We start from the raw sequence: 23,558 nt of genomic DNA on the forward strand, positions 1-23,558 counted from the left end.
TTTCAATTTCGTGGTTTCATACCTGCCAGGTTCAAAGAATGTGAAGGCAGATGCTCTTTCCAGGAGTTTTGTGCCTGACTCTCCTGGAGACTCTGGGCCTACTGGTATCCTTAGGGATGGGGTAATATTGTCCGCCGTATCCCCAGACTTGCGACGTGCATTGCAGGAGTTTCAGGTGGATAAACCGGATCGTTGTCCACCAGAAAGACTGTTTGTTCCGGATGATTGGACCAGTAGAGTCATCTCCGAGGTCCATTCTTCTGTGTTGGCTGGTCATCCTGGAATATTTGGTACTAGAGACTTGGTGGCCAGGTCTTTTTGGTGGCCTTCCTTGTCTAGGGATGTGCGTACCTTTGTGCAGTCTTGTGAAGTGTGTGCTCGAGCTAAGCCTTGCTGTTCTCGGGCCAGTGGGTTGTTGTTATCCTTGCCCATCCCGAAGAGGCCTTGGACGCACATTTCCATGGATTTTATTTCTGATCTCCCGGTTTCACAGAAAATGTCCGTTATCTGGGTTGTGTGTGACCGCTTTTCTAAGATGGTTCATTTGGTGCCCTTGCCTAAGTTGCCTTCCTCCTCTGAGTTGGTCCCTTTATTTTTTCAGAACGTGGTTCGTTTGCATGGGATTCCGGAGAATATCGTTTCTGACAGGGGATCCCAGTTTGTGTCTAGATTTTGGCGGACGTTTTGTGCCAAGATGGGCATTGATTTGTCTTTCTCGTCTGCATTCCATCCTCAGACGAATGGCCAGACGGAGCGAACTAATCAGACCTTGGAAACTTATTTGAGGTGTTTTGTTTCTGCTGATCAAGATGACTGGGTTGCTTTTTTGCCACTGGCCGAATTTGCTCTTAATAATCGGGCTAGTTCGGCCACGTTGGTCTCTCCTTTTTTTTGTAATTCGGGGTTTCATCCTCGTTTTTCCTCTGGTCAGGTGGAGCCTTCGGATTGTCCTGGAGTGGACGTGGTGGTGGACAGGCTACATCAGATTTGGAATCAGGTGGTGGACAATTTGAAGTTATCTCAGGAGAAGACTCAGCAGTTTGCTAATCGCCGTCGCCGCGTGGGTCCCCGACTTCTTGTTGGGGATTTGGTGTGGTTGTCTTCTCGTTTTGTCCCTATGAAGGTCTCTTCTCCTAAGTTCAAGCCTCGGTTCATCGGTCCTTATAGGATCTCGGAGATTCTTAACCCTGTATCTTTTCGTTTGGATCTCCCAGCATCGTTTGCTATTCATAATGTGTTCCATCGGTCGTTGTTGCGGAGGTATGAGGTGCCCGTTGTTCCTTCGGTTGAGCCTCCTGCTCCGGTGCTGGTGGAGGGAGAATTGGAGTATGTTGTTGAGAAGATCTTGGATTCTCGTGTTTCCAGACGCAAACTCCAGTATTTGGTTAAGTGGAAGGGTTATGGTCAGGAGGATAATTCCTGGGTGGTCGCCTCCGATGTTCATGCGACTGATTTGGTCCGCGCCTTCCATAGAGCTCACCCTGATCGCCCTGGGGGTTCTCGTGAGGGTTCGGTGACCCCTCCTCAAGGGGGGGGTACTGTTGTGGATTCTGTTTGTGGGCTCCCTCTGGTGGTTACTGCTGGTACTGGGTGACTTTGGTGGGTTGCGGCCTTTGGTTTCCACCTGTCCATCAGTGGCTGGGTGTTTCCTATTTTACCTGGCCTTTCTGTCATTTCCCTTGCCGGCTATCAATGTATTCAGATGTGCTCTGTTTGGTTCCTGCCTACCTGCTCCCAGATCTTTCAGGATAAGCTAAGTGCTGATTTTCAGTTGTTTGGTTTTTTTGTCCAGCTTGCTTATTATGTCTCTATGCTAGCTGGTAGCTCTAGTGGACTGAGGTTCTCCCCATGTGCCATGAGTTGGCACATGGGTTCTTGTAATCTCAGGATGGTTTTTTTGATTAGGGTTTTTTGCTGACCGCTCAGTCCCCTTTTGTATCGTTCTGCTTTCTAGTTTACAGCGGGCCTCAATTTGCTAAAACTGTATATATCATCTCTATGTGTGTGCCTTCCTCTCATTTCACCGTCAATACATGTGGGGGGCAACTATATCTTTTGGGGTTCATTCCGCTGGAGGCAAGTGAGGTCTTTATTTTCTCTGCAGTGCTAGTTAGTTCTTAGGCTGGTGCGTGGCGTCTAGAACCAACATAGGCACGCTCCCTGGCTATCTCTAGTTGCGTTTGTCAGATGTAGGGCAGCGGTCAGCCCAGGTTCCATCACCCTAGAGCTCGTCCGTAATATATTTGTACTTTGCTTGTCCTGTGCTATCCCTAGCCATTGGGATTCATGACAGAGGAGGTGTCCATGCAAATTGATTCCGTTCAGAGACGCGAGATCAATGAGCGCCGGGAGCATCGCCTTCGTGAAAGTCTATGTTTCTACTGCGGCCAGTCTGACCACTTCTTGATCAATTGTCCTAAGTGTCCTAGACGGCCTAACAAGGTGCTAGCAACAATAGGGGAGTATGACAACTGTGATGATGAATCTGACATTTCTGAATGTAGCCTGCCTTTAAACGCTGTATTCCATTCACTTTCTATGACTTCACCCCCCAAGGAGCTGAAGGAAAAGAACTCTCACTGTTCTCTCCCTATTAAGATCCTGTGTTCAGGAAAGTGGATTTCCAGTTCAGCTATGATTGACTCTGGTGCAGGTGGCAATTTCATGGATATCGCATTTGCCAAGGAACATGGTATTAAAATTCAGCAAAGAGCCTCTCCAATTACCATGGAAACAGTGGATGGGTCATCTTTAATCTCTGGGGCTGTGGATCAGGAGACTGTACCCCTTGAAATTTTGTTGGAGCCTAATCATCAGGAGCAACTTTCTTTCTTGCTAATTTCTTCTCCTCATTTTCCTGTGATTTTAGGCATTCCTTGGTTGCGTTCTCAGAACCCAATTATCAACTGGGAGACAAAGGAGATTATCTTTCCAACAAGGAGCAACTCAGCGTTAACAGAAGCTGTCCCTGAGTCCACGGCTACGGAACTACATGTACAGTTATCTTCTTTACCTCCAGCATATAAAGAGTTCTCTGACCTCTGTGACAGGAAGAATGCAGATCAACTTCCTCCACACAGGCATTATGACTGTTCCATTGAGTTGCTTCCTGGGGCAGATATTCCTTTTGGTCACGTATACCCTTTGGCGGCACCTGAGCTTCAAGCCTTAAAGGAGTATATTGATGAAAATCTGGCCAAAGGCTTCATACGTCCTTCTTTCTCACCAGCAGGGGCACCCGTTTTTTTGTAAAGAAGAAGGATGGGACCCTGAGACCCTGTGTTGACTATCAGGAACTCAATAAGGTAACCGTACGAAACTGTTACCCTTTGCCTCTGATTCCCGAATTACTGGAAAGAGTCCGCCATGCTAAGGTGTTCTCTAAGCTGGATCTTCGTGGGGCTTATAATTTGGTGCGTATTCGTCCAGGGGATGAGTGGAAAACAGCATTCAGATGCCGGTATGGACACTTTGAATCTCTTGTGATGCCCCTCGGGCTTTGTAACGCCCCTGCAGCATTTCAACACCTTGTTAATGACATCTTCAGAGATTTGTTGGACCAGTTTGTGGTGATCTATTTGGACGATATACTAATCTTTTCTGACTCTCTACAGGAACATGAAGAACATGTCAAAACTGTTTTAAGACGTCTGAAAGAGAACCAACTGTATATCAAGCCGGAGAAATGCGAGTTCCATCGTTCTGAGATACAGTTCTTAGGTTATATCATCTCTCCCCAGGGGCTGAACATGGAATCTGGTAAGATTCAGGCTATCCTTGACTGGCCGGTACCCAAGAATGTTAAGGAGGTCCAATGTTTTATTGGTTTTGCAAATTTCTACAGACGCTTCATTCGAAATTTTTCTGATATTGTCCGACCTATAACTTCCTTGACAAAGAAGGAAAAGCCCTTTAAGTGGTCATCACAGGCTCAAGAAGCTGAAGATCTGTTTCACATCAGCACCGCTGTTCATACACCCAGATCAAACACATCCTTTCATTGTGGAGGTGGACGCTTCTGATGCTTTGGGGGCTATTCTCTCCCAAAGAACTGGAGAGAAGGGTCTGCTACATCCCTGTGCTTTCTTTTCCCATAGACTAACCTCAGCAGAGAAGAATTACGACGTGGGAGACAAGGAATTGCTGGCTATTATTGCGGCTTTCAAAGAATGGAGGCATCATCTGCAAGGAGCTGCACAACAGATCATAGTGCTAACTGACCATCGCAATCTAGAGTTCCTTAGATCCGCTAGATGTCTTTCTCCTCGTCAGGCTCGTTGGAACTTATTCTTAAATCAATTTAACTTTGTTATCTCGTACCGTCCAGGTTCTCGTAATGGGAAGGCTGATGCTTTATCCCGAATCCATGCTGTGGATTCCGTACCTGGAGCCCCGTCCAAGACCATTCTATCTGATGCCAATTTCATCGGAGTTATCCACGATCAGGACTTGTGGAAGGCGTGCAGGGAGGCCTATGAAGGTGATGTATTTCTGGCCAACCCACGTGTGGATATTAATCTTATCTTTAGGGGTGGCATGTGGTTCAGAGATCGACGTATCTATGTCCCGGAGGTCGTCCGTCTTCAGATCCTCAAGTTGGTACATGACTCCAAGTTGGCTGGTCACAGGGGGGTACAGAAGACACAAGAGTTCCTGAGCCGATTCTTCTGGTGGCCAACTTGCCTGAAGGATACCAAGGACTATGTTCTCTCTTGCGAGGTATGTGCCCGTTACAAGACTCCTCATGTGGCACCTACGGGTCTTCTACAACCATTACCTGTTCCATCCCGCCCTTGGGGGTCTATGACAATGGACTTTATTGTGGAGCTGCCTACAGCGGGGGGCATGAATACAATCATGGTGGTAGTTGATCGCCTGACTAAGGCTGCTCATTTTGTTCCATGCACCGGCCTCCCCTCTGCTAAAGATAAAGTGAACTTGGTTATACAGAATGTCTTTCGGTTGCATGGGGTGCCGGATGAGATCATCTCTGACCGTGGAGTACAGTTCACTTCAAGATTCTGGAAGGGGTTTTGCTCTGCACTCAATAGACATTGCACTCAATGTCTCTCTTCTGCTTACCATCCCCAGAAAAATGGTCAGACTGAGCGTACCAACCAGACACTGGAACAATATCTAAGATGCTATGTCAGCCATCTCCAGGATGATTGGTGGGAGTTGTTGCCGTTAGCCGAATTTTCATATAATAATTCTCAGAGCGCCTCCACTAAGTTTACACCTTTCTTTGCCAATCTGGGTTATCATCCGTGTATTTTACCTAGGTCTCCAATTAATTCTCCGGTTCCAGCAGTGGAGGAAAGGCTGACTGCGATGAGACAAAATCTGGAGGTTCTGAAGGAATCCCTGACCACGGCTCAAGAACGTTATAAGAGATCGGCTGATAGATTCCGTAAACCTGCACCCATGTTCAAGGTAGGAGATTCCGTGTGGTTAGCAACTAAGAATCTGAAGTTAAATGTTCCTTCACAAAAGCTTGGACAGAAATTCATTGGCCCTCTCTAGATCAACGGTATTGTGAGCTCTGTGGCCTGCCGGCTGAAGCTACCTAGGACAATGAAGGTACACCCAGTTTTTCATGTATCTTTACTAAAGCCTGTATCTCCTAATACCTTCCAGGGACGTGTTGTGCCACCTCCGCAGCCTGTGGTGATTGATGGGCAAGAACAATTCGTGGTGGAGGAAATTATTGATTCCAGGATTCGCAGGAATCGGCTCCAATATCGTATAAGATGGCAGGGATATCCCCCTGAGGAAGACTCTTTGGAACCTGTGGAAAACATCAATGCCCAACAGAAGATTTCTCGTTTTCATCAGAGATTCCCTGAGAAACCAGGTCCAGGATCGTCCTGAGGCTGCTTCTAAGGAGGGAGTAATGTCAGGACTCTGAACATTTTTTACCTTTTGTGCATTACTGCCCTTTTCAAACATGGTGTCTTTGGTCTCATGTGCACTTGTCTTCCTGCTATAAAACTCCACCCCAGCCTTCAGTCTGTGCTAGATTATTCTGCTTTGCATCCAGCTCCTGATTACTCCCTGGCCTTGCACCTGCACCTGCTCCTGTGAACTGGTGTTGGAGATCCTGCCACTCTGCTCTGAGTTCCTGCTGCATACACCGGTGTTCAGTGATCCTCCTTCATCTGCTGCTCGTGTTACTTCCATCTGCATTTGCTGGACATGTAAGCTGTTTCTGCTCTGCAAAACCTGAGACTATTAACCAGGCCTCCCTGGTTGAGCTAAGATATGATTTGAACTGCCTAATAGCATATCTATCTGTGTCTGGACTAAGTCAAGGATCTATTCGCGTCAAGTTTCCTCAAGAATAACTGTGCTTCATAGACTTTCGGTTTGTTTGCATCTACCTCTGAAGTTTCCTATTGACTGCTAAGCTGCGTTTATTATTTGCACCAAGTGTTGTGGACTTGAGTTTCTCTCTGCACCTGCTTGAATCACCGTGTGATAATATAAACTTTACCACTTATAAAACTGTGTCCTGTTGTCTTGTTCCACGCAAAGAGCCTCCTGAATTATCCCCTATAATTATTACACCAACGTATCCCAGTGATTCTTTGTTTTTTTATGACACATTGTCCTTTATGGTAAATTTAGGTGGAACTTTTTTGCGTTTATATCTGTAAATAAAATTTTTCCGAAAATTTTCAAACATTACATTTTTATATCCTTAAACCAATTTGTCATGCTGTACAAAATAATGTATAAATAACATTTTCCCTACTTTACATCACCATCATTTTTAGAACATATTTTTTTGTTAGGAAGTGAGATAGGTTTAAAGGTTATCAGCACTTTTTAAATTTTCCTACAAAATTTACAAAACCGTTTTGTTAGGGACCACACTATGTTTTAAATGACTTTGGAAGGCCTATATGACAGAAAATACCCAAAAGTGACATCATTTTAAAACTGCACTCCTCAAAGTGTTCCAAACCACATTCAAGAAGTATATTAACCTTTTAAGTGCTCCACAGGAATTAAAGGAATTAACATTTTATTTTTTCCCACAAAAATGTACATTTAGCCTCAAAATTTTGAATTTTTACAAAGGTAACATGAAAAAATTAACTGTACAATTTGTCGTGCAATTTCTCCTCAGTACACCGATACCCCATATGTGGAGGAAAATTACTGTTTGGGCGCATGGCAGGGCACGGAAAGGAAGAACTCCATGTGACTTTTGGAGCTCAAAATTGCCTGGAATAGATAGCAGACACCATGTTGCATTTGGAGAACCTTTGATGTGCCTAAGGAGTGGAAACCTATCCACAAGTGACCCCATTTTGGAAACTACACCCCTCATGGAACTTATCCGGAGTTGTGGTGAGCACCTAGAACAGGGTGCTTCACAGAATTTTATAACGTTGAGCTGTGAAAATGAAAAAAAGAATTCCCACAAAAATGTTGCTTTAGCCCCAAACATTTCATTTTCACAATGGCAACAGAAGAAAATGGACTGTAGAATTTGTTGTGCAATTTCTCCTGAATACGCCAATACCCCTTATGTGATGGAAAACTACTGTTTGGGCGCACGGCAAGGCTTGAAAGTGAAGGAGCACCTATAGACTTTTGGAGCACAAAATTGCCTAGAATAGATAGCGGACAGCCATATTGTGACTGCAGACTTATGAATACTCACATCGTGTGCACTGTACACTGTGAGTATTCTCCGATGCCAGGAGAGGGGGGTTTGACTGCAAGTATGCGATTTGCATACATGTGGTCACGTGACGGCTAGACTGTATCCAGCCTTGCTCATTACAAGCGTATTGAGTGAGACCTGATACAGTCTAGTCAGAACGTGGCCTGAAGTATGCAAATCGCATACTTGCAATCACATGACCATCCTCTCCCAGCACTGGCATCGAAGAATGCACGCAGTGCACACGATGTGAGGATTGTGGAGTGACTGCATGACTGCAGACTTGAAGTTTAACCCCTTAACGACCGCCGATACGCCTTTTAACGGCGGCCGCTAAGGGTACTTAAACCACAGCGCCGTTAATTAACGGCGCTGTGGAAAAAGTGAATAGCGCCCCCCAGAGTCGGATTTTCTCTGGGGTCTCGGTTGCCGGGGGTAGCTGAGACCCCAGAGAACATGATTCGGGGGGTTTTTACCGACCCCCGAGTTGCAATCGCCGGTAATTAACCGTTTACCGGCGGTCGCAACAAAAAAAAACAAAACGCGATTTGCCATTTAATTTCTCTGTCCTCCGATGTGATCGCACATCGGAGGACAGAGAAATGTGGTCCCCGATAGCCCCCGATAGCCCCCCAATACTCACCTACCTCCCCCGGTGCTCCTCGTGGCTCCCGATGGGCGCCACCATCTTTTTCCGGGGAAATAATGGCGGGCGCATGCGCAGTGCGCCCGCCGCCCGGCACCCGGATGTTCTTTGGGGTCTCGGCTGCCGGGGGTAGCCAAGACCCCAAAGAACATGATCGGGGTCGGTTTTTACCGACCCCTGTTTTGCGATCGCCGGTAATTAACTGTTTACCGGCGACCGCAAAAAAAAAAAAGCGATGTCATTCTCTGTCCTCTGATGTGATCGCACATCAGAGGACAGAGAAATAGGGGGATTCGGGGACCCTGTTATACTTACCGGTGTCCCTGGGTCCTCCTGCTTCTTCTGCTGGCCACCGGCTTCTTGCTCCGGTAAGAAAATGGCGGGCGCATGCGCAGTGCGCCCGCCATGATCTGCCGGCCGGCAGAAGAAAATTCTTCCTCTTTTTTTATTTTGGTCACTGTTAGATCCTATCACAGTGATCAAAATAAAAAAAATAGTAAATAACCCCCCCCCCCTTTATCACCCCCTTAGTAAGAAAAAAATAATAAAATAAAAAAAATGTATGAATTTCTATTTTCCAAATAGGGTTAGGGGTAGGGTTAGGGGTAGGGTTAGGGTTAGGGTTAGGGGTAGGGTTAGGGGTAGGGTTAGGGTTAGGGGTAGGGTTAGGATATGTGCACACATAGAATGGTTCTCTGCTGATTTTTCCGCAGCGGATTTGATAAATCCGCAGGACCAAAACGCTGCGTTTTCCTGCGGATTTATCGCAGATGTACCGCGGTTTTTGTGCGGATTCCACTGCGGTTTTACACCTGCGGTTTTCTATTATGGAGCAGGTGTAAAACCGCTGCGGAATCAGCAGAAAGAATTGACATGCTGCGGAATGTAAACCGCTGCGTTTCCGTGTGTTTTTTTCCGCAGCATGGGCACAGCGTTTTATGTTTCCCATAGGTTTACATTGTACTGTAAACTCATGGGAAACTGCTGCGGACCCACAGCTGCGGAAACGCTGCGGATCCGCAGCAAAATCCGCAACATGTGCACATAGCCTTAGGGTTAGGGTTAGGGCTTGGGTTAGGGTTAGAGCTAGGATTAGGGTTAGAGCTAGGGTTAGGGCTAGGGTTGGGGCTAAAGTTAGGGTTAGGGTTGGGGCTAGGTTTAGGGCTAAAGTTAGGGTTTGGGCTAAAGTTAGGGTTAGGGCTAGGGTTGGGGCTAAAGTTAGGGTTAGAGTTGGGATTAGGATTTGGATTAGGGTTGGCATTAGGGTTACATTTGGGATTAGGGTTAAGGCTAGGGTTGGGATTAAGGATAGGGGTGTATTGGGATTAGGGTTAGGTTTTGAGGTTAGGGTTGAGATTAGGATTAGGGGGGTGTTGGGTTTAGGGTTTTGATTAGGGTTATGGTTAGCTTTGGGATTAGGGTTAGGGGTGTTTTGGGGGTTAGGGTTGTGATTAGGATTATGGATCGGGTTGGGATTAGGGTTAGGGGTGTGTTGAGGTTAGGGTTGGAGTTAGAATTGGGGGGTTTCCACTGTTTAGGTACATCAGGGGGTCTCTAAACGCCACAGCCAATTTTTGTGCTCAAAAAGTAAAATGGTGCTCCCTACCTTCTGAGCTCTGCCGTGCGCCCAAACAGTGGTTTACACCCACATATGGGGCATCAGCGTACTCAGGATAAATTGGACAACAACTTTTTGGGTCCAATTTCTCCTGATATCCTTGTGAAAATAAAAACTTGGAGGCTAAAAAATCTTTTTTTGTGGAAAAAAAAAATATTTTTTATTTTCACGACTCTGCAGTATAAACTTCTGTGAAGCACTTGGGCATTCAAAGTTCTCACCACACATCTAGATAAGTTCCTTGGGGGGTCTAGTTTCCAAAATGGGGTCACTTCTGGGGGGTCTCTACTGTTTAGGTATATCTGGGGCTCTGCAAATGTAACATAACGCCCGCAGACCATTCTATCAAAGTCTGCATTCCAAAACGGCACTCCTTCCCTTCCGAGCTCAGCCATGCACCTAAACAGTGGTCCCCCCCACACATGGGGTATCAGTGTACTCAGGACAAATTGGACAACAACTTTTGGGGTCCAATTTCTCTTGTTACCTTTGTGAAAATAAAAATTGGGGGCTAAAAAAATCTTTTTTGTGAAAAAAATATTTTTTTTTGTTTTCACGACTCTGCATTATAAACTTCTGTGAAGCACTTGGGCATTCAAAGTTCTCACAACACATCTAGATAAGTTCCTTGGGGGGTCTAGTTTCCAAAATGAGGTCACTTGTGGGGGGTTTCTACTGTTTAGGTACATCGGGGGCTCTGCAAACGCAACATAATGCCTGCAGACCATTCTGTCAAAGTCTGCATTCCAAAATGGCACTCCTTCTCTTCCGAGCTCAGCCATGCGCCCAAACAGTGGTCCCCCCCACACATGGGGTATCAGTATACTCAGGACAAATTGGACAACAACTTTTGGGGTCCAATTTCTCTTGTTACCTTTGTGAAAATAAAAATTGGGGGGCTAAAAAAATCTTTTTTGTGAAAAAAATATTTTTTTTTGTTTTCACGACTCTGCATTATAAACTTCTGTGAAGCACTTGGGCATTCAAAGTTCTCACAACACATCTAGATAAGTTCCTTTTGGGGTTTAGTTTCCAAAATGAGGTCACTTGTGGAGGGGTTCCTACTGTTTAGGTACATCGGGGGCTCTGCAAACGCAACATAATGCCTGCAGACCATTCTATCAAAGTCTGCATTCCAAAACGGCGCTCCTTCCCTTCCAAGCTCTGCCATGCGCCCAAACAGTGGTTTATCCCCCACATATGGGGTATCAGCCTACTCAGCATAAATTGCACAATAAATTTTGGGGTCCAATTTCTCCTGTTACCCTTGTGAAAGTAAAAATTTGGGGGTGAAAAGATCATTTTTGTGGAAAAAATATGATTTTTTTTATTTTCATGGCTCTACATTATAAACTTCTGTGAAGCAGTTGGGGGTTCCTAGTGCTCACCACACATCTAGATAAGCTCTTTCGGGGGTCTAGTTTCCAAAATGGAGTCACTTGTGGGGGGTTTCTACTGTTTAGGTACATCAGGATCTCTGCAAATGCAACATGACACCTGCAGACCATCCCATCAAAGTCTGCATTCCAAGCGGCGCTCCTTCCCTTCCGAGCCCTGATGGGTGCCCAAACAGTGCCCTCCCCCCACATATGGGGTATCAGCGTACTCAGGACAAACTGGTCAACAGATTTTGTGGTCCAATGTCTCCTGTTACCCTTGATAAAATAAAAAATTGCAGGCTAAAAAATCATTTTTGAGTGAAAAAAAAGGATTTTTTATTTTCACGGCTCTACGTTATAAACTTCCGTGAAGCACCTGGGGGTTTAAAGTGCTCACCTCACATCTAGATCAGTTCCTTAAGGGGTCTAGTTTCCAAAGTGGTGTCACTTGTGGGGGGTTTCCACTGTTTAGGCACATCAGGGGCTCTCCAAACGCAACATGGCATCCGATCTCAATTCCAGCCAATTCTACATTGAAAAAGTAAAACGGCACTCCTTCTCTTCCAAGCTCTGCAGTGCGCCCAAACAGTGGTTTACCCCCACATATGGGGTATCGACGTACTCAGGAGTGGTTGCACAACAACATTTGTTGTCTAATTTCTCCTGTTACCCTTGTGAAAATAAAAATTTGGGGGCAAAAAGATCATTTTTGTAGAAAAAATGCGACTTTTTTATTTTCACGGCTCTACGTTATAAACTTCCGGGAAGCACCTGGGGGTTTAAAGTGCTCACCGCACATCTAGATAAGTTCCTTAAGGGGTCTAGTTTCCAAAATGGTGTCATTTGTGGGGGGTTTAAACTGTTTAGGCACATCAGTGGCTCTCCAAACGCGACATGGCATCCGATCTCAATTCCAGCTAATTCTACATTGAAAAAGTAAAACGGCGCTCCTTCTCTTCCAAGATCTGCAGTGAGCCCAAACAGTGGTTTACCCCCACATATGGGGTATCAACGTACTCAGGAGAAATTGAACAACAACTTTTGTGGTCTAATTTCTCCTGTTACCCTTGGGAAAATAAAAATTTTGGGGCAAAAAGATCATTTTTGTAGAAAAAATGTGATTTTTTATTTTCACGGCTCTACGTTATAAACTTCCGTGAAGCACCTGGGGGATCAAAGTGCTCACCACAAATCTAGTTAAGTTCCTTATGGGGTCTAGTTTCCAAAATGGTGTCACTTGTGGAGCGTTTCCACTGTTTAGGCACATCAGTGGCTCTCCAAACGTGACATGGTGTCCGATCTCAATTCCAGCCAATTCTGCATTGAAAAAGTCAAACGGCGCTCCTTCTCTTCCAAGCTCTGTGGTGCGCCCAAACAGTGGTTTACCCCCACATATGGGGTATCAGCGTATTCAGGAGAAATTGCACAACAAAATGTATGGTTAAATTTCTGTTTTTACACTTGTGAAAATAAAAAAATATGGTTCTGAATTAAAGTGTTTGCAAAAAAAGTTAAATGTTCATTTTTTCCTTCCACATTGTTTGAGTTCCTGTGAAGCACGTAAAGGGTTAATAAACTTCTTGAATGTGGTTTTAAGTACCTTGAGGGGTGCAGTTTTTAGAATGGTGTCACACTTGGTTATTTTCTATCATATAGACCCCTCAAAATGACTTCAAATGTGATGTGGTCCCTAAAAAAAATGGTGTTGTAAAAATGAGAAATTGCTGGTCAAATTTTAACCCTTATAACTCCCTAACAAAAAAAAATTTTGTTTCCAAAATTGTGCTGATGTAAAGTAGACATGTCGGAAATGTTATTTATTAACTATTTTGTGTGACATATCTCTCTGATTTAAGGGCATAAAAATACAAAATTTGAAAATTGCTAAATTTTAAAAATTTTCACCATATTTCCATTTTTTTCATAAATAATCGCAAGTAATATCGAAGAAATATTACCACTAGCATGAAGTACAACATGTCACGAAAAAACAGAATCAGCAGGATCCGTTAAAGCGTTCCAGAGTTATAACCTCATAAAGTGACAGTGGTCAGAATTGTAAAAATTGGCTCGGTCATTAAGTACCAAATTGGCTCTGTCACTAAGGGGTTAAGACCGGACAACGCCTTTAAATATCAAACAATTTACTATGTTTCTAGTTTCTAGTTAATTTATATAATGTGTCCTATTGTTTTTTGTTTGTTTGTTTTTTTTTACCACAGATGATGAAATTTGCATGGGACAGCTATAAGAGATATGCTTGGGGAGAAAATGAGCTGCGTCCAGTAACTAAAGATGGACATTTTGGAAGCTTATTTGGTAAGGTTTTTGCAAAAAAAAAAATGTTTTACATGTAAGCTTTTTATGGACTATTAATAAATTATTATTTTCTGGAGCATTTTGACTATTTCCAAATAAGACTGTTATGACATATTAAAATATTTTACTCTAATAAAATATGTGAAAGGGAATCTGTCATCAGTTTTTTGCTACGTAATCTGACATCACCATGTGATAGAGGTAGAGACCCTGATTCCAGTGAGGTATCACTTAGTTTACTGGGGCAGAAGTTATGATAGAGTCACAGTTTTCTTTGCTGCAGATCTAGCAGAGCTCAGCTGTTGAGCTGTGTATAACTGCAAGTTTCTGTGTACACTGTATAGTAAGAGAAAGCTGCTGATATCTGCTGGTGGGCATGGCTGGACTAGGAAGCACTTAGTCCTGTGGTCATAATCTCCTGCTGATAAAACACTGATTGTCCTGAAACAGCAAAATGCAGCCTAGTAAGTGACACATCCCTGGAATCAGGGTCTCCGCTCCTACATTATGCTGCTCTCAGATTGCATAGCAAAAGCCTGGTGACAGATTTCCTTTAAAGAAGCCCTCCTCCCATCACCATTTTTAACCTCTTAATATATTGTAATCATCATATCATATACAGCATTGTGTACTTACAATTACTCATTTTGACTTTCTACCCAGCTAATTCATCTCTTTTATCTGCTCTATGTAGAAGCACGAAGCGTGTATTTCATTTAGTCCCCAAGTCATATGAAACTTTTCTCGCATACTTAATATACACTCTCCAATTCCTCTCTGTAGTGTAGTATAGTCAGTGTGCTGAAAGTGGAAATCATACACTGCTCGAAGACTTTCAAGACTCGACAAGACAACTGGAAAAAGATTAGATCATATAAACATTGCTCCCACATTGGTTATAGCCAAAATAGTTATGCAAGTTGTTTTTTTTGCTGAATGTAAATTCTTTCATGCTTCCAAAAGAGAAAGGATGAGGGCATAAGCATGAAAAACTTCCCTCCAAGCAGAAATTCTGAGTTACCTTATATACTCCCATTCACAGGTGTCCAGAATGAGTGGGAGCTGTTATAGGGAGTATGTTAGATGTTCCATAAACTAGATAGCTCATAGCTCCCTTGATTTTCCTTCACTGACAGAATAGAAAAGGTAAAAGAAGCAACTATTTTGGTTCCTCGAACCCTAGGTTTCCAGTGTGAAATTCCAATATTTGGGTTCCTGTATGTGGCGCCCCCACTGCCGCAGGGCCGAGGGGTACCCGGTACCGGGCCTCTGAGTCTCTGCTTCTGGGGTTGTCACGGCGGCTAGGCCCCGGTCCGTGACCCTGCCGTGGGGCGCACAGTGAATGATCGGTGTGGATGTTGGTGGTGCAGTCGCGGTAAATAACGAGGACACCAGGTTGCAGTCTCTTTACCTCTTTACTGGAGATCTCTGAGTCCTCAGTCCAGAATACGGTTCACCAAGCTGCGCAAGTCCGGCCGGTCCAATGGCACCTCCAGAGTTCTCTTCACAGGTGGAAATCGGTGCCTTCCTTCTTAGCGCTATGTGTTGTAGTCCTTCCCTGCTGTGCTTACGGAAAGTACCCCACAACTGTTGTGTCTGTTTCTTAAGTTCCCTCACAACTCGATTAAATGATGTTCTTCTAATCGTCCGTCCCTTCCTGATGTTACAGTTAGAACGGCACCCGTTTGTCAGGTAGGCCTGGAGTTCTTCCGGGACCCTAGAGACGCCCCTCTCCCGCAATTGCCTCCCAAGACTTCATAGGTGATATGTGTTAGACAGCCCGCCTTAAACTGACTGTCCTGCCGCTGTTTAGAGTATTGCTTGAAGCTGAATGTTATAATACTCCCTCGGCGTTCCGGCCACCGGTAGTGCGCCTCAGTAGGGTGTTGCTCCGGTCTTACAGCACGACCCCTACTGGAATTCTCCTATCGCTTGATCTCGTTTCTCACTCAGCACAATCTATCTCGCTTCTAGTCCTTTCTTGAGCCCCGCCGCTTCCCGGAGCTGGCGCGGACCCGTTACGTTCTTTCCAATGCCAAGCCTCTGTCAGGATCCCACCCCTGACAGAGACCCTACTGTCTCTTCCTCCACAACACCCTCTGCCACTAGGTGTTGCTTCGTCCAATCCAGTCAGCTTTCTGATCTAACTTCCTGCCTGACCCCCAGTTTACCCACTATGGTGGGGAGTGGCCTAATGAATAGCACCCTTAGCTCCCCCCGGAGGCCCAGCTGTGAAATGTATTGGTGTCTGTGATACCTGATCCGATGAACTCCTTCAGTGCCATCAGACGCACCATAGCTCCCCATAGTGGCGGAGCCACAGTACTGCAACGACCAGGACTCTGGGGCGCTGCATGTACACCTGTGCATATAACATGGCAGATGGGGTCATAACTTTAGTTTACTATACATTTCAAAAGTTACAAAAAAATGTCCCTTCCCTATGCCTCCTCCCTACCCACACATGGGCAGCACTTTGAACATATTTTTTAAGTGGTCATAAACGTGTAAATAACTCATGAAATAATAAAGTTACGTTAAAACCAAGCACACCATTGTTTTTCTTGTGAAATTCTCAGTAAGTTTGATGTGTCACATGACCCTCTTCCCATTGGAAAAATAAAGTTGGATCCAAAATGGCCACCTTCAAAATGGCCGCCATGGTCACCACCCATCTTGAAAAGTTTCCCCCTCCCATGTACTAATGTGTCACAAACAGGAAGTTGATATCACCAACCATTCCCATTTTATTTAGGTGTATCCATATATGTGGCCCACCCTGTAGTTTATGCATAATTATACCATTAATAGTGTACTTTTGAATCCGTGGCCGTCCAGCCTTATCCATCAGTCCCAAAATTATAGCCCCTTTTTTTCTTCTTCAATTTCCTCTATTTTCCATATCCTTATGGTCAGTACCCCTTTATTTCCCTCCTTCACTTCCTTTGGCTTTGTGCCCCTATATCTATGATCCCCAGCCCGTTTGGCATCTCCACGATAGATGCATGCGCTGGTCTGGATTCCCCTGGACTTCCGGAAGTGCTCCATCATGTGACCACAGTGCATTCCAGAAAGCACTTTCCTGAAGTCCCTACTTCCTTTAGCTACAGGGGAGCTGCCCGGATGCATGCGTTGTCATTTTCATGGAGTCTGCCTATCACCTTCTCATATCACATATTTAAGCTGAGCGGCACCCCGCACTGTACACGCCCCAGAAGAAGCGAGCAGCGAAACGGCGCCCGTCGGGCAGGATGGTGAGCACAAACCCTGATCTATTTATTGGCCAGCAACACTTACCTTCAGGAAATGGATGTTTTATATTTGACCTATTTGGGCATATTTACTGGTCACTATACGGTTGATGCATTAGATATTGTGATACACTAATTGATATATTGATACTGATACGTTAGACCTTATTGTGTATCACCTGTCAGACCGTTTTCATTACGGGAATTATGGCTATATATTTATTATTATATTGACTCCTGTAATCCCTGATTCATTGTCCTCCACAGGGACAATATATTAATATTTATTTCTATATTAGTGGCATTTAATAATAATAATAATAATAATAATAATAATAATAATCTTTATTTATATAGCGCCAACATATTCCGCAGCGCTTTACAGTTTAACAGTTTCAAACACAACAGTCATAGGTAACAATGTTAACAATACAGTAATAAAGCAAAATAAGATAAGATAAGACAACCCTGCTCGTGAGAGCTTACAATCTACAATGAGGTGGGGGAGATACAAAGTACAGGTGTGTATTTACAGTGATGTATTTACAATGATGGTCCAGCCATCTTCAGGGGGTGGGGGGTAGATGGAGATAGTGAATGGGCTACACACAAACATAAAATGACTGATTAGGGAACGTGATAGGCCGCTCTGAACAAATGAGTTTTGAGCGAGCACCTAAAACTGTGTGAGTTGTGGATAGTCCTAATTTCTTGGGGTAGAGCATTCCAGAGGATTGGCGCAACTCGGGAGAATCCTTGGAGCCAAGAGTGGGAGGTACAGATTAGTGCAGAGGTCAGTCGAAAGTCGTTTGCAGAGCGTAACGAGCCAGTAGGCCGATAGACAGAAATGAGGGAGGAGATGTAAGGGGGTGCCGCACTGTGGAGCGCTTTGTGGGTGAGAACAAGCAGTTTTAATTGATCCTATAATGAATGGGCAGCCAGTGTAATGACTGGCGATGAGCGGACACGATTAGCCAGATGGACAACCCTGGCTGCTGCATTAAGGATAGACTGGAGAGGGGAAAGTCGAGTAAGGGGGAGGCCAATTAATAGAGCATTGCAGTAGTACAGGTGGGAGAGGATTAGGGCGGCAGTGAGAGTTTTTGTTGTTTCCATGGTGAGAAAGGGGCGGATTCTAGAGATGTTCTTTATGTGTAAGGGGCAAGAGCGGGCAAAAGATTGTATATGGGAGTTGAAGGAAGGATTGGTGTCAAATATAACATCCAGACAGTGCGCCTGCTGCCTAGGCGTTTTTATGGAGCCACCCATGGAGAGGGAGATGTCAGATTTCGGGAGGTTAGCATGGATAGCAAAAATGACAGTGGTTTTCATGCACCCATAGGCTAGTAAGTGATTTCGATCTGTGACTCGATATAAAAAAATAAACATGTCTCCGTTTTTTAGAGAGTTTTTTGCGGGCCACTTGGTCTGCAAAGTAGCATAACATGTAAATAACCACATAGAATATAATGGGTATGTGTGCTATCCGTGAAAAACGGACATCTGAATGTGGCCTACCAGTTCGTCTAATTTTATGAAAGATGCACCAAATCTAACGCACAACCTGTGCCCCTGTGATAAATTTACCACCTCTTGTAACTGTGAGGCCAAGTGTATACTGTCTACATCGTAGATAGCATTTGTAAATACGAGCCTGTTTTTAAAAGCCATGTATCTGCAGAATATTTACAATCGCAAAGTGCTTGTAAAAACAAGCAACTTTGCAATTTATCCCTTATTAAAAATCCTCTCCGTTCTTAAGAGCAGAGGAAATTTTCATTTTATAGCTTGTTGCCTAGGTTACCGACCACTCTGCAGTTCAACAGTATGGACCCGCTAGTCAGAACTGTAACTCTTCAGGAGAACACTGCCTCTGGCAAAGCAGTAAGCCGAGAGAATGAGCGCTACTTCTGAAAACACAACTTGAGAAAACCCAATATTAGTCATGACTAGATTTGCTCTGAAATTGAAAAGCTAGCTATATGGAACTGCAAAAGCTCCAGCACAATGTGAACAAGCTTCAAGCAGATTTATTTCATAATTATTTGACAAAATTAAAATTGCATTCACTCTGTAGCGCTAACACCGTAATATGAAAATAAAACTGAGCTAGGGCATAGAAAGCTATGAGCCGCAGATCTGAACATATTGTGTGTGTTTACAGCCGCTCCGTGCTTATAACGTGTTGGTCTTGGAGCTGTACACAATATGTTGTGCGAGTCTGCTGATTTCACAATTTATTTATAACACCTTCAGATACTTTCATATTGTTTGCTTCATTTTCTGTAAGCAAATTTGAAAATGTCATTCATCATGGTTTCTTCGCAAAAGGAGAAAAATTCTCGGGGAGCTTAGCATCTACGTGTGATGAATTCGCATACAGCTGTAGAATGTGCTTGACATTTATTATGTATGTAAGAATGTCCTCACTGAGCTGACAAATCTCAAGACATAGCCACGAGCAAGTTTCCTTAAGGGTAAAGCTACATACTCAAGAGGCGAGAAGCCGTTTTCCTATAACATTTATTAATATTAATATAATTAAATCGATTTAGAAAGTTTTGTAAATGTGCAGAAAAAAAGTAATTTTTAATATAAAATTGCAGGCTTCATTTTTCAAATCAATATCAATATATACAGTGTATATACAGTACATACAGTATATATTTCCATAATGTCGAGAATAAATGTTCTACAATCTAAGGCATTCTAAAACATTATTCTGTATTATACAAATCTGCTTATCTAAAGTGTGCTGAAGATGCGTCTGATGTTAGGGTCATATACAATAGTTGATGTTGTCCTAGAGACTCTTTGTGCTCATACACCCTGTTGCTGCATGGTCTCTTCAGAACACGCACATATTGAGGCCATGGGAATCCATGTCTGGCATGATTGTAAATGGCCGGTATGTGTCACAGAGGGAGTCTGCACTGTAAGCCAGTATTATGGTGCTGGGACTTGTAGTTCCATAAGAGTTGTGTTTGTGTAGCTTTTAATGGAGACTTACAAGGTTAGTCGGAGAGCTGGGCGGGTCTGACTAACCACACACACCTCGCACCTTTGGGAGTGGTTACAAGTATATAATGTGACCATGGTGTGGTCACAAGGTCTCTGTGGTAGAGAGTGTGTGGACCTGAATGGTCTGTGTGTAAGATCCTGGATGGCCAGTGTGTTGGGAGATCCTGGGAGTAGGATCAGATCCCGGAAGAGCGCATGGTGAGGCCATGGATCTGAAGGCCTGTGTTGGAAGACCCTGGGAGTAGGATTTCCTGAATAGCACAACCTGTGTTGGAAGATGCTGGGAGTAGGACTTCCTGAAGAACACATGGAAAGGCATGTATGGAGAGTTTGTGACGGCACTGCATTGGGGGAGCTACCATCCATCTGAGGATCTGGACTGTCAGGTGGCCTGGTGAGCAAGGCCTTGTCCGGGATGGTGATCCCAGTTCGGCAGTTTCACTGAGAGAGAGAGTACTGATAGGAGTCAGCATGTGGAGCAGGAGCTCTTGGAAGGTAACCCAGAGTGTTGTGAATTCCGTTCTTGGGCTCCATCCTGTGGTTACGAATGGTATTTTTGGGAGTTCTGCTCTTGGGCTCCCTCTGGTGGTTTCGAGTGGAACTTAGCAGCTGCTTTCACTAATCGGTTCCCTGGCCTTGTTATTTAACTGGGCTTTTGGCTGTAGTTGATGCCAGCTGTCAATGTTTTTTCTGTGGATTCAGTTCTTTCCTGGAAGTTCTCTGTTGGCCAGTTCATTTCAGCTTAAGATAAGTTCTGCTAGTTTTTGGGTGTTTCCCTGCTTATGACCTTCTGTTCAGTTTAAGTTATGTCTCTTTTGTCCAGCTTGTCATTATGAAATATTCCGGCTAGTTGGAAGCTCTGGGGTCGCAGATTTGCCCCTCCACATCGTGAGTCGGTGTGGAGGTTATTTTTGTAAACTCTGCGTGGACATTTAGTTTTTATACTGACCGCACAGTAGCCTTTTCTATCTCTGTCTATTTAGATAGTATTGGCCTCCTTTGCTAAAATCTAATTTCATTTCTTAGTTTGTAATTTCCCTCTCCACTCACCGTCAATATTTGTGGGGGGCTATCTTCCTTTGGGGGTTTCTCTGAGGCGAGATAGTTTTCCGTTTCCATCTTCAGGGGTAGCTAGTTCTTAGGCTGTGAAGAGGCGTCTAGGCAGAGATAGGAACGCTCCACGGCTATTTCTAGTGTTGGTGTTAGGAGTAGGGATTGCGGTCAGTAAAGCTACCACCTCCTCAGAGCTTGTACATTATTTGTTTTACCCACCAGGTCATTTCAGTGTTGCTTCGTAATCACTAGGTCATATCAGTGATTTCTGTCTGTGGAGCTGCCACCTCCTCTGAGCTTGTCCATGATTGGTTTTACCCACCAGGTCATCTCAGTACCGCTCCGTAACCACCAGGTCATAACACCAGAGTATGGGGAACTGTGTGCATGGACAGGGAGTTAGTTAATGAACTGTGCTGTCACCCATGGTAACTGGACAGAGTAAGGTCCAGCATGTTTAGAGACTGCAACCTAATGTCGTGTGTTGGTGCCTGTTGTGTTCCATGGACATTAATGAACTGTTCAGCGTGTGATCGCCCACGGTAACTGGACAAAGAGGTCCAGCGTGTTTAGTGACTGCAAGTTAAAGCAGTATACTATGAAGTGCTGTGGAGTATGTGTTAAGCCTGTGATATATAACATGGCTTCATGTGGTTTATGAGTGCAAAATAAACCAAATAGACTGTTTTGTGAGAAAAGCGTGCCCATGTGCCTTAATCCCATTGATAAGCGAGAATTCCCCAACCCGTTAGTGATTGCTGCATCACATCCGTTACAGCTTTTAACAGTATGGGTGTCTTGAGAACACCGAGTCTGATAACAACGTAGCAGTCAAGGCAGCCCACAACCAGACAGGCCCTTCTGGCATTTGCCAGATGGCCAGTCCGGCCCTGCTCATGACTAACAGGTCTCGCCTTGTGTGCTTACATAGGGAGAGACCAGTCAGTCTAAAGGTTTGTGGTGGTGACAAGTTGCCAAGAACCTACCTCAGACTATTCAGCAGAAACACATTGTCCCCGGCTGGGTTTTCAAAGTATGTATTTTCAATGCAGAATTTCAGAGTAAAACATACATGCCTGTAATAGCATAGGTTTAAACAGCATGAATCTCCTGTCAGGTTAGTGTGCTGCTCTTTTTCAATACTTGATGGTAGCTATGCATTCTTCATGTATTGTGAAATTATTACTAAAAAATAGAGCTTTGCCTTCATGACTCAGCAATTTTTTAATTTTTAAACAATGCAAGAGTCATTAGTTTCTTTTTTTTCCAACTATGTCTCAACTTCTTCATTTTTGCCTCAATGTATCTGCGCGATGACTTGTTTTTCTTGCAGGATGGGTGTTAGTTTTTATTGGTACCATTTTGGAGAAATGTAAAATGAAGTCAACAACTTTTGTAATTTTTTCTGAGAAGGATGAAAAAAAACCCATAGCAGTTAATTTATTTTCTTCTATACACTGTACAACGTTATCTTACCTGAGCCAGCAAGCAGCTAGTACTTTGGGATACCTGGTTTACTAAAGCATAATAGCCTGCAATTGTTACCTTTACTGATACATATCTGTGTAAGGCTGCCGTCACACTAGCAGTATTTGGTCAGTATTTTACATCAGTATCTGTAAGCCAAAACCAGGAGTGGAACAATTAGAGGAAAAGTATAATAGAATAATAGAAACATATGCACCACTTCTGCATTTATCACCCACTCCTGGTTTTGGCTTACAAATACTGATGTAAAATACTGACCAAATACTGCTAGTGTGACAGCAGCCTAAGGCTACGTTCACATTTGCGTTGTGCGCCGCAGCGTCGGCGCCGCAACGCACAACGCAAACAAAAACGCAGCAAAACGCATGCACAACGCTGCGTTTTGCGCCGCATGCGTCCTTTTTTTCATTGATTTTGGACGCAGCAAAAATGCAACTTGCTGCGTCCTCTGCGCCCGGACGCGGGCGCCGCAGGGACGCATGCGGCGCAAAACGCAAGTGCGACGCATGTCCATGCGCCCCCATGTTAAATATAGGGGCGCATGACGCATGGGGCGACGCTGCGGCGCCCGACGCTGAGGCGCCCGACGCTGCGGCGCAGACCGCAAATGTGAACATAGGCTAAGACTGTGGTGGGAATCCAAACCCTTTGGCAGCTGGTAGCATTCACGCAGGCAGAAAGTTCTTGTATCAAACAAAGAGCAGTTTATTAAATGTCCATAAACAGTTCACAGCTTACAAAGCAAAATAGCCTTTCATCAGCATGAAAGGTACACTGGATACAGAAAGTATTCAGACCCCTTTAAATTTTTCACTCTTTGTTTCACTGCAGCCATTTGGAAAATTCAAAAAAGTTCTTTTTTTTCTCATTAATGTACACTCTGCACCATCTTGACTGAAAAAAAACAGAGATGCAGACATTTTTGCAAATTTCATTAAAAATAAAAACTGAAAAATCACATGATCATAAGTAGGGTTGAGCGACTTTTACTTTTTTAGGATCGAGTCGGGTTTCGGGTTTTTCGGGTTTCCTCAAAAGTCGGATCGTGTGAAATTGGCCGATTATTGTAAAAAGTCGGGGGGGCCGACTGAAACACGAAACCCAATGC

At 44.2% G+C, this 23,558-nt stretch overlaps 1 protein-coding gene across 2 annotated transcripts in view; it reads left to right on the plus strand.

Moving 5' to 3' along the window:
* The window catches only part of LOC143816023 (mannosyl-oligosaccharide 1,2-alpha-mannosidase IA-like), a 284,363-nt gene that overhangs the window by 67,493 nt on the left and 193,312 nt on the right, over positions 1 to 23,558 (plus strand). For both annotated transcript variants that reach the window (XR_013223873.1, XM_077295925.1), the window contains exon 3: positions 13,541 to 13,637. Coding sequence is in view for 1 of the 2 variants with exons in the window: in XM_077295925.1 (XP_077152040.1) it covers positions 13,541 to 13,637 (97 nt within the window). In the remaining variant the exon portion in view is untranslated. The remainder of the gene's footprint in view (positions 1 to 13,540; positions 13,638 to 23,558) is intronic.

The sequence above is a fragment of the Ranitomeya variabilis genome, chromosome 3 (genome assembly GCF_051348905.1).
Source record: "Ranitomeya variabilis isolate aRanVar5 chromosome 3, aRanVar5.hap1, whole genome shotgun sequence".
NCBI classification, from domain to species: domain Eukaryota; kingdom Metazoa; phylum Chordata; class Amphibia; order Anura; family Dendrobatidae; genus Ranitomeya; species Ranitomeya variabilis.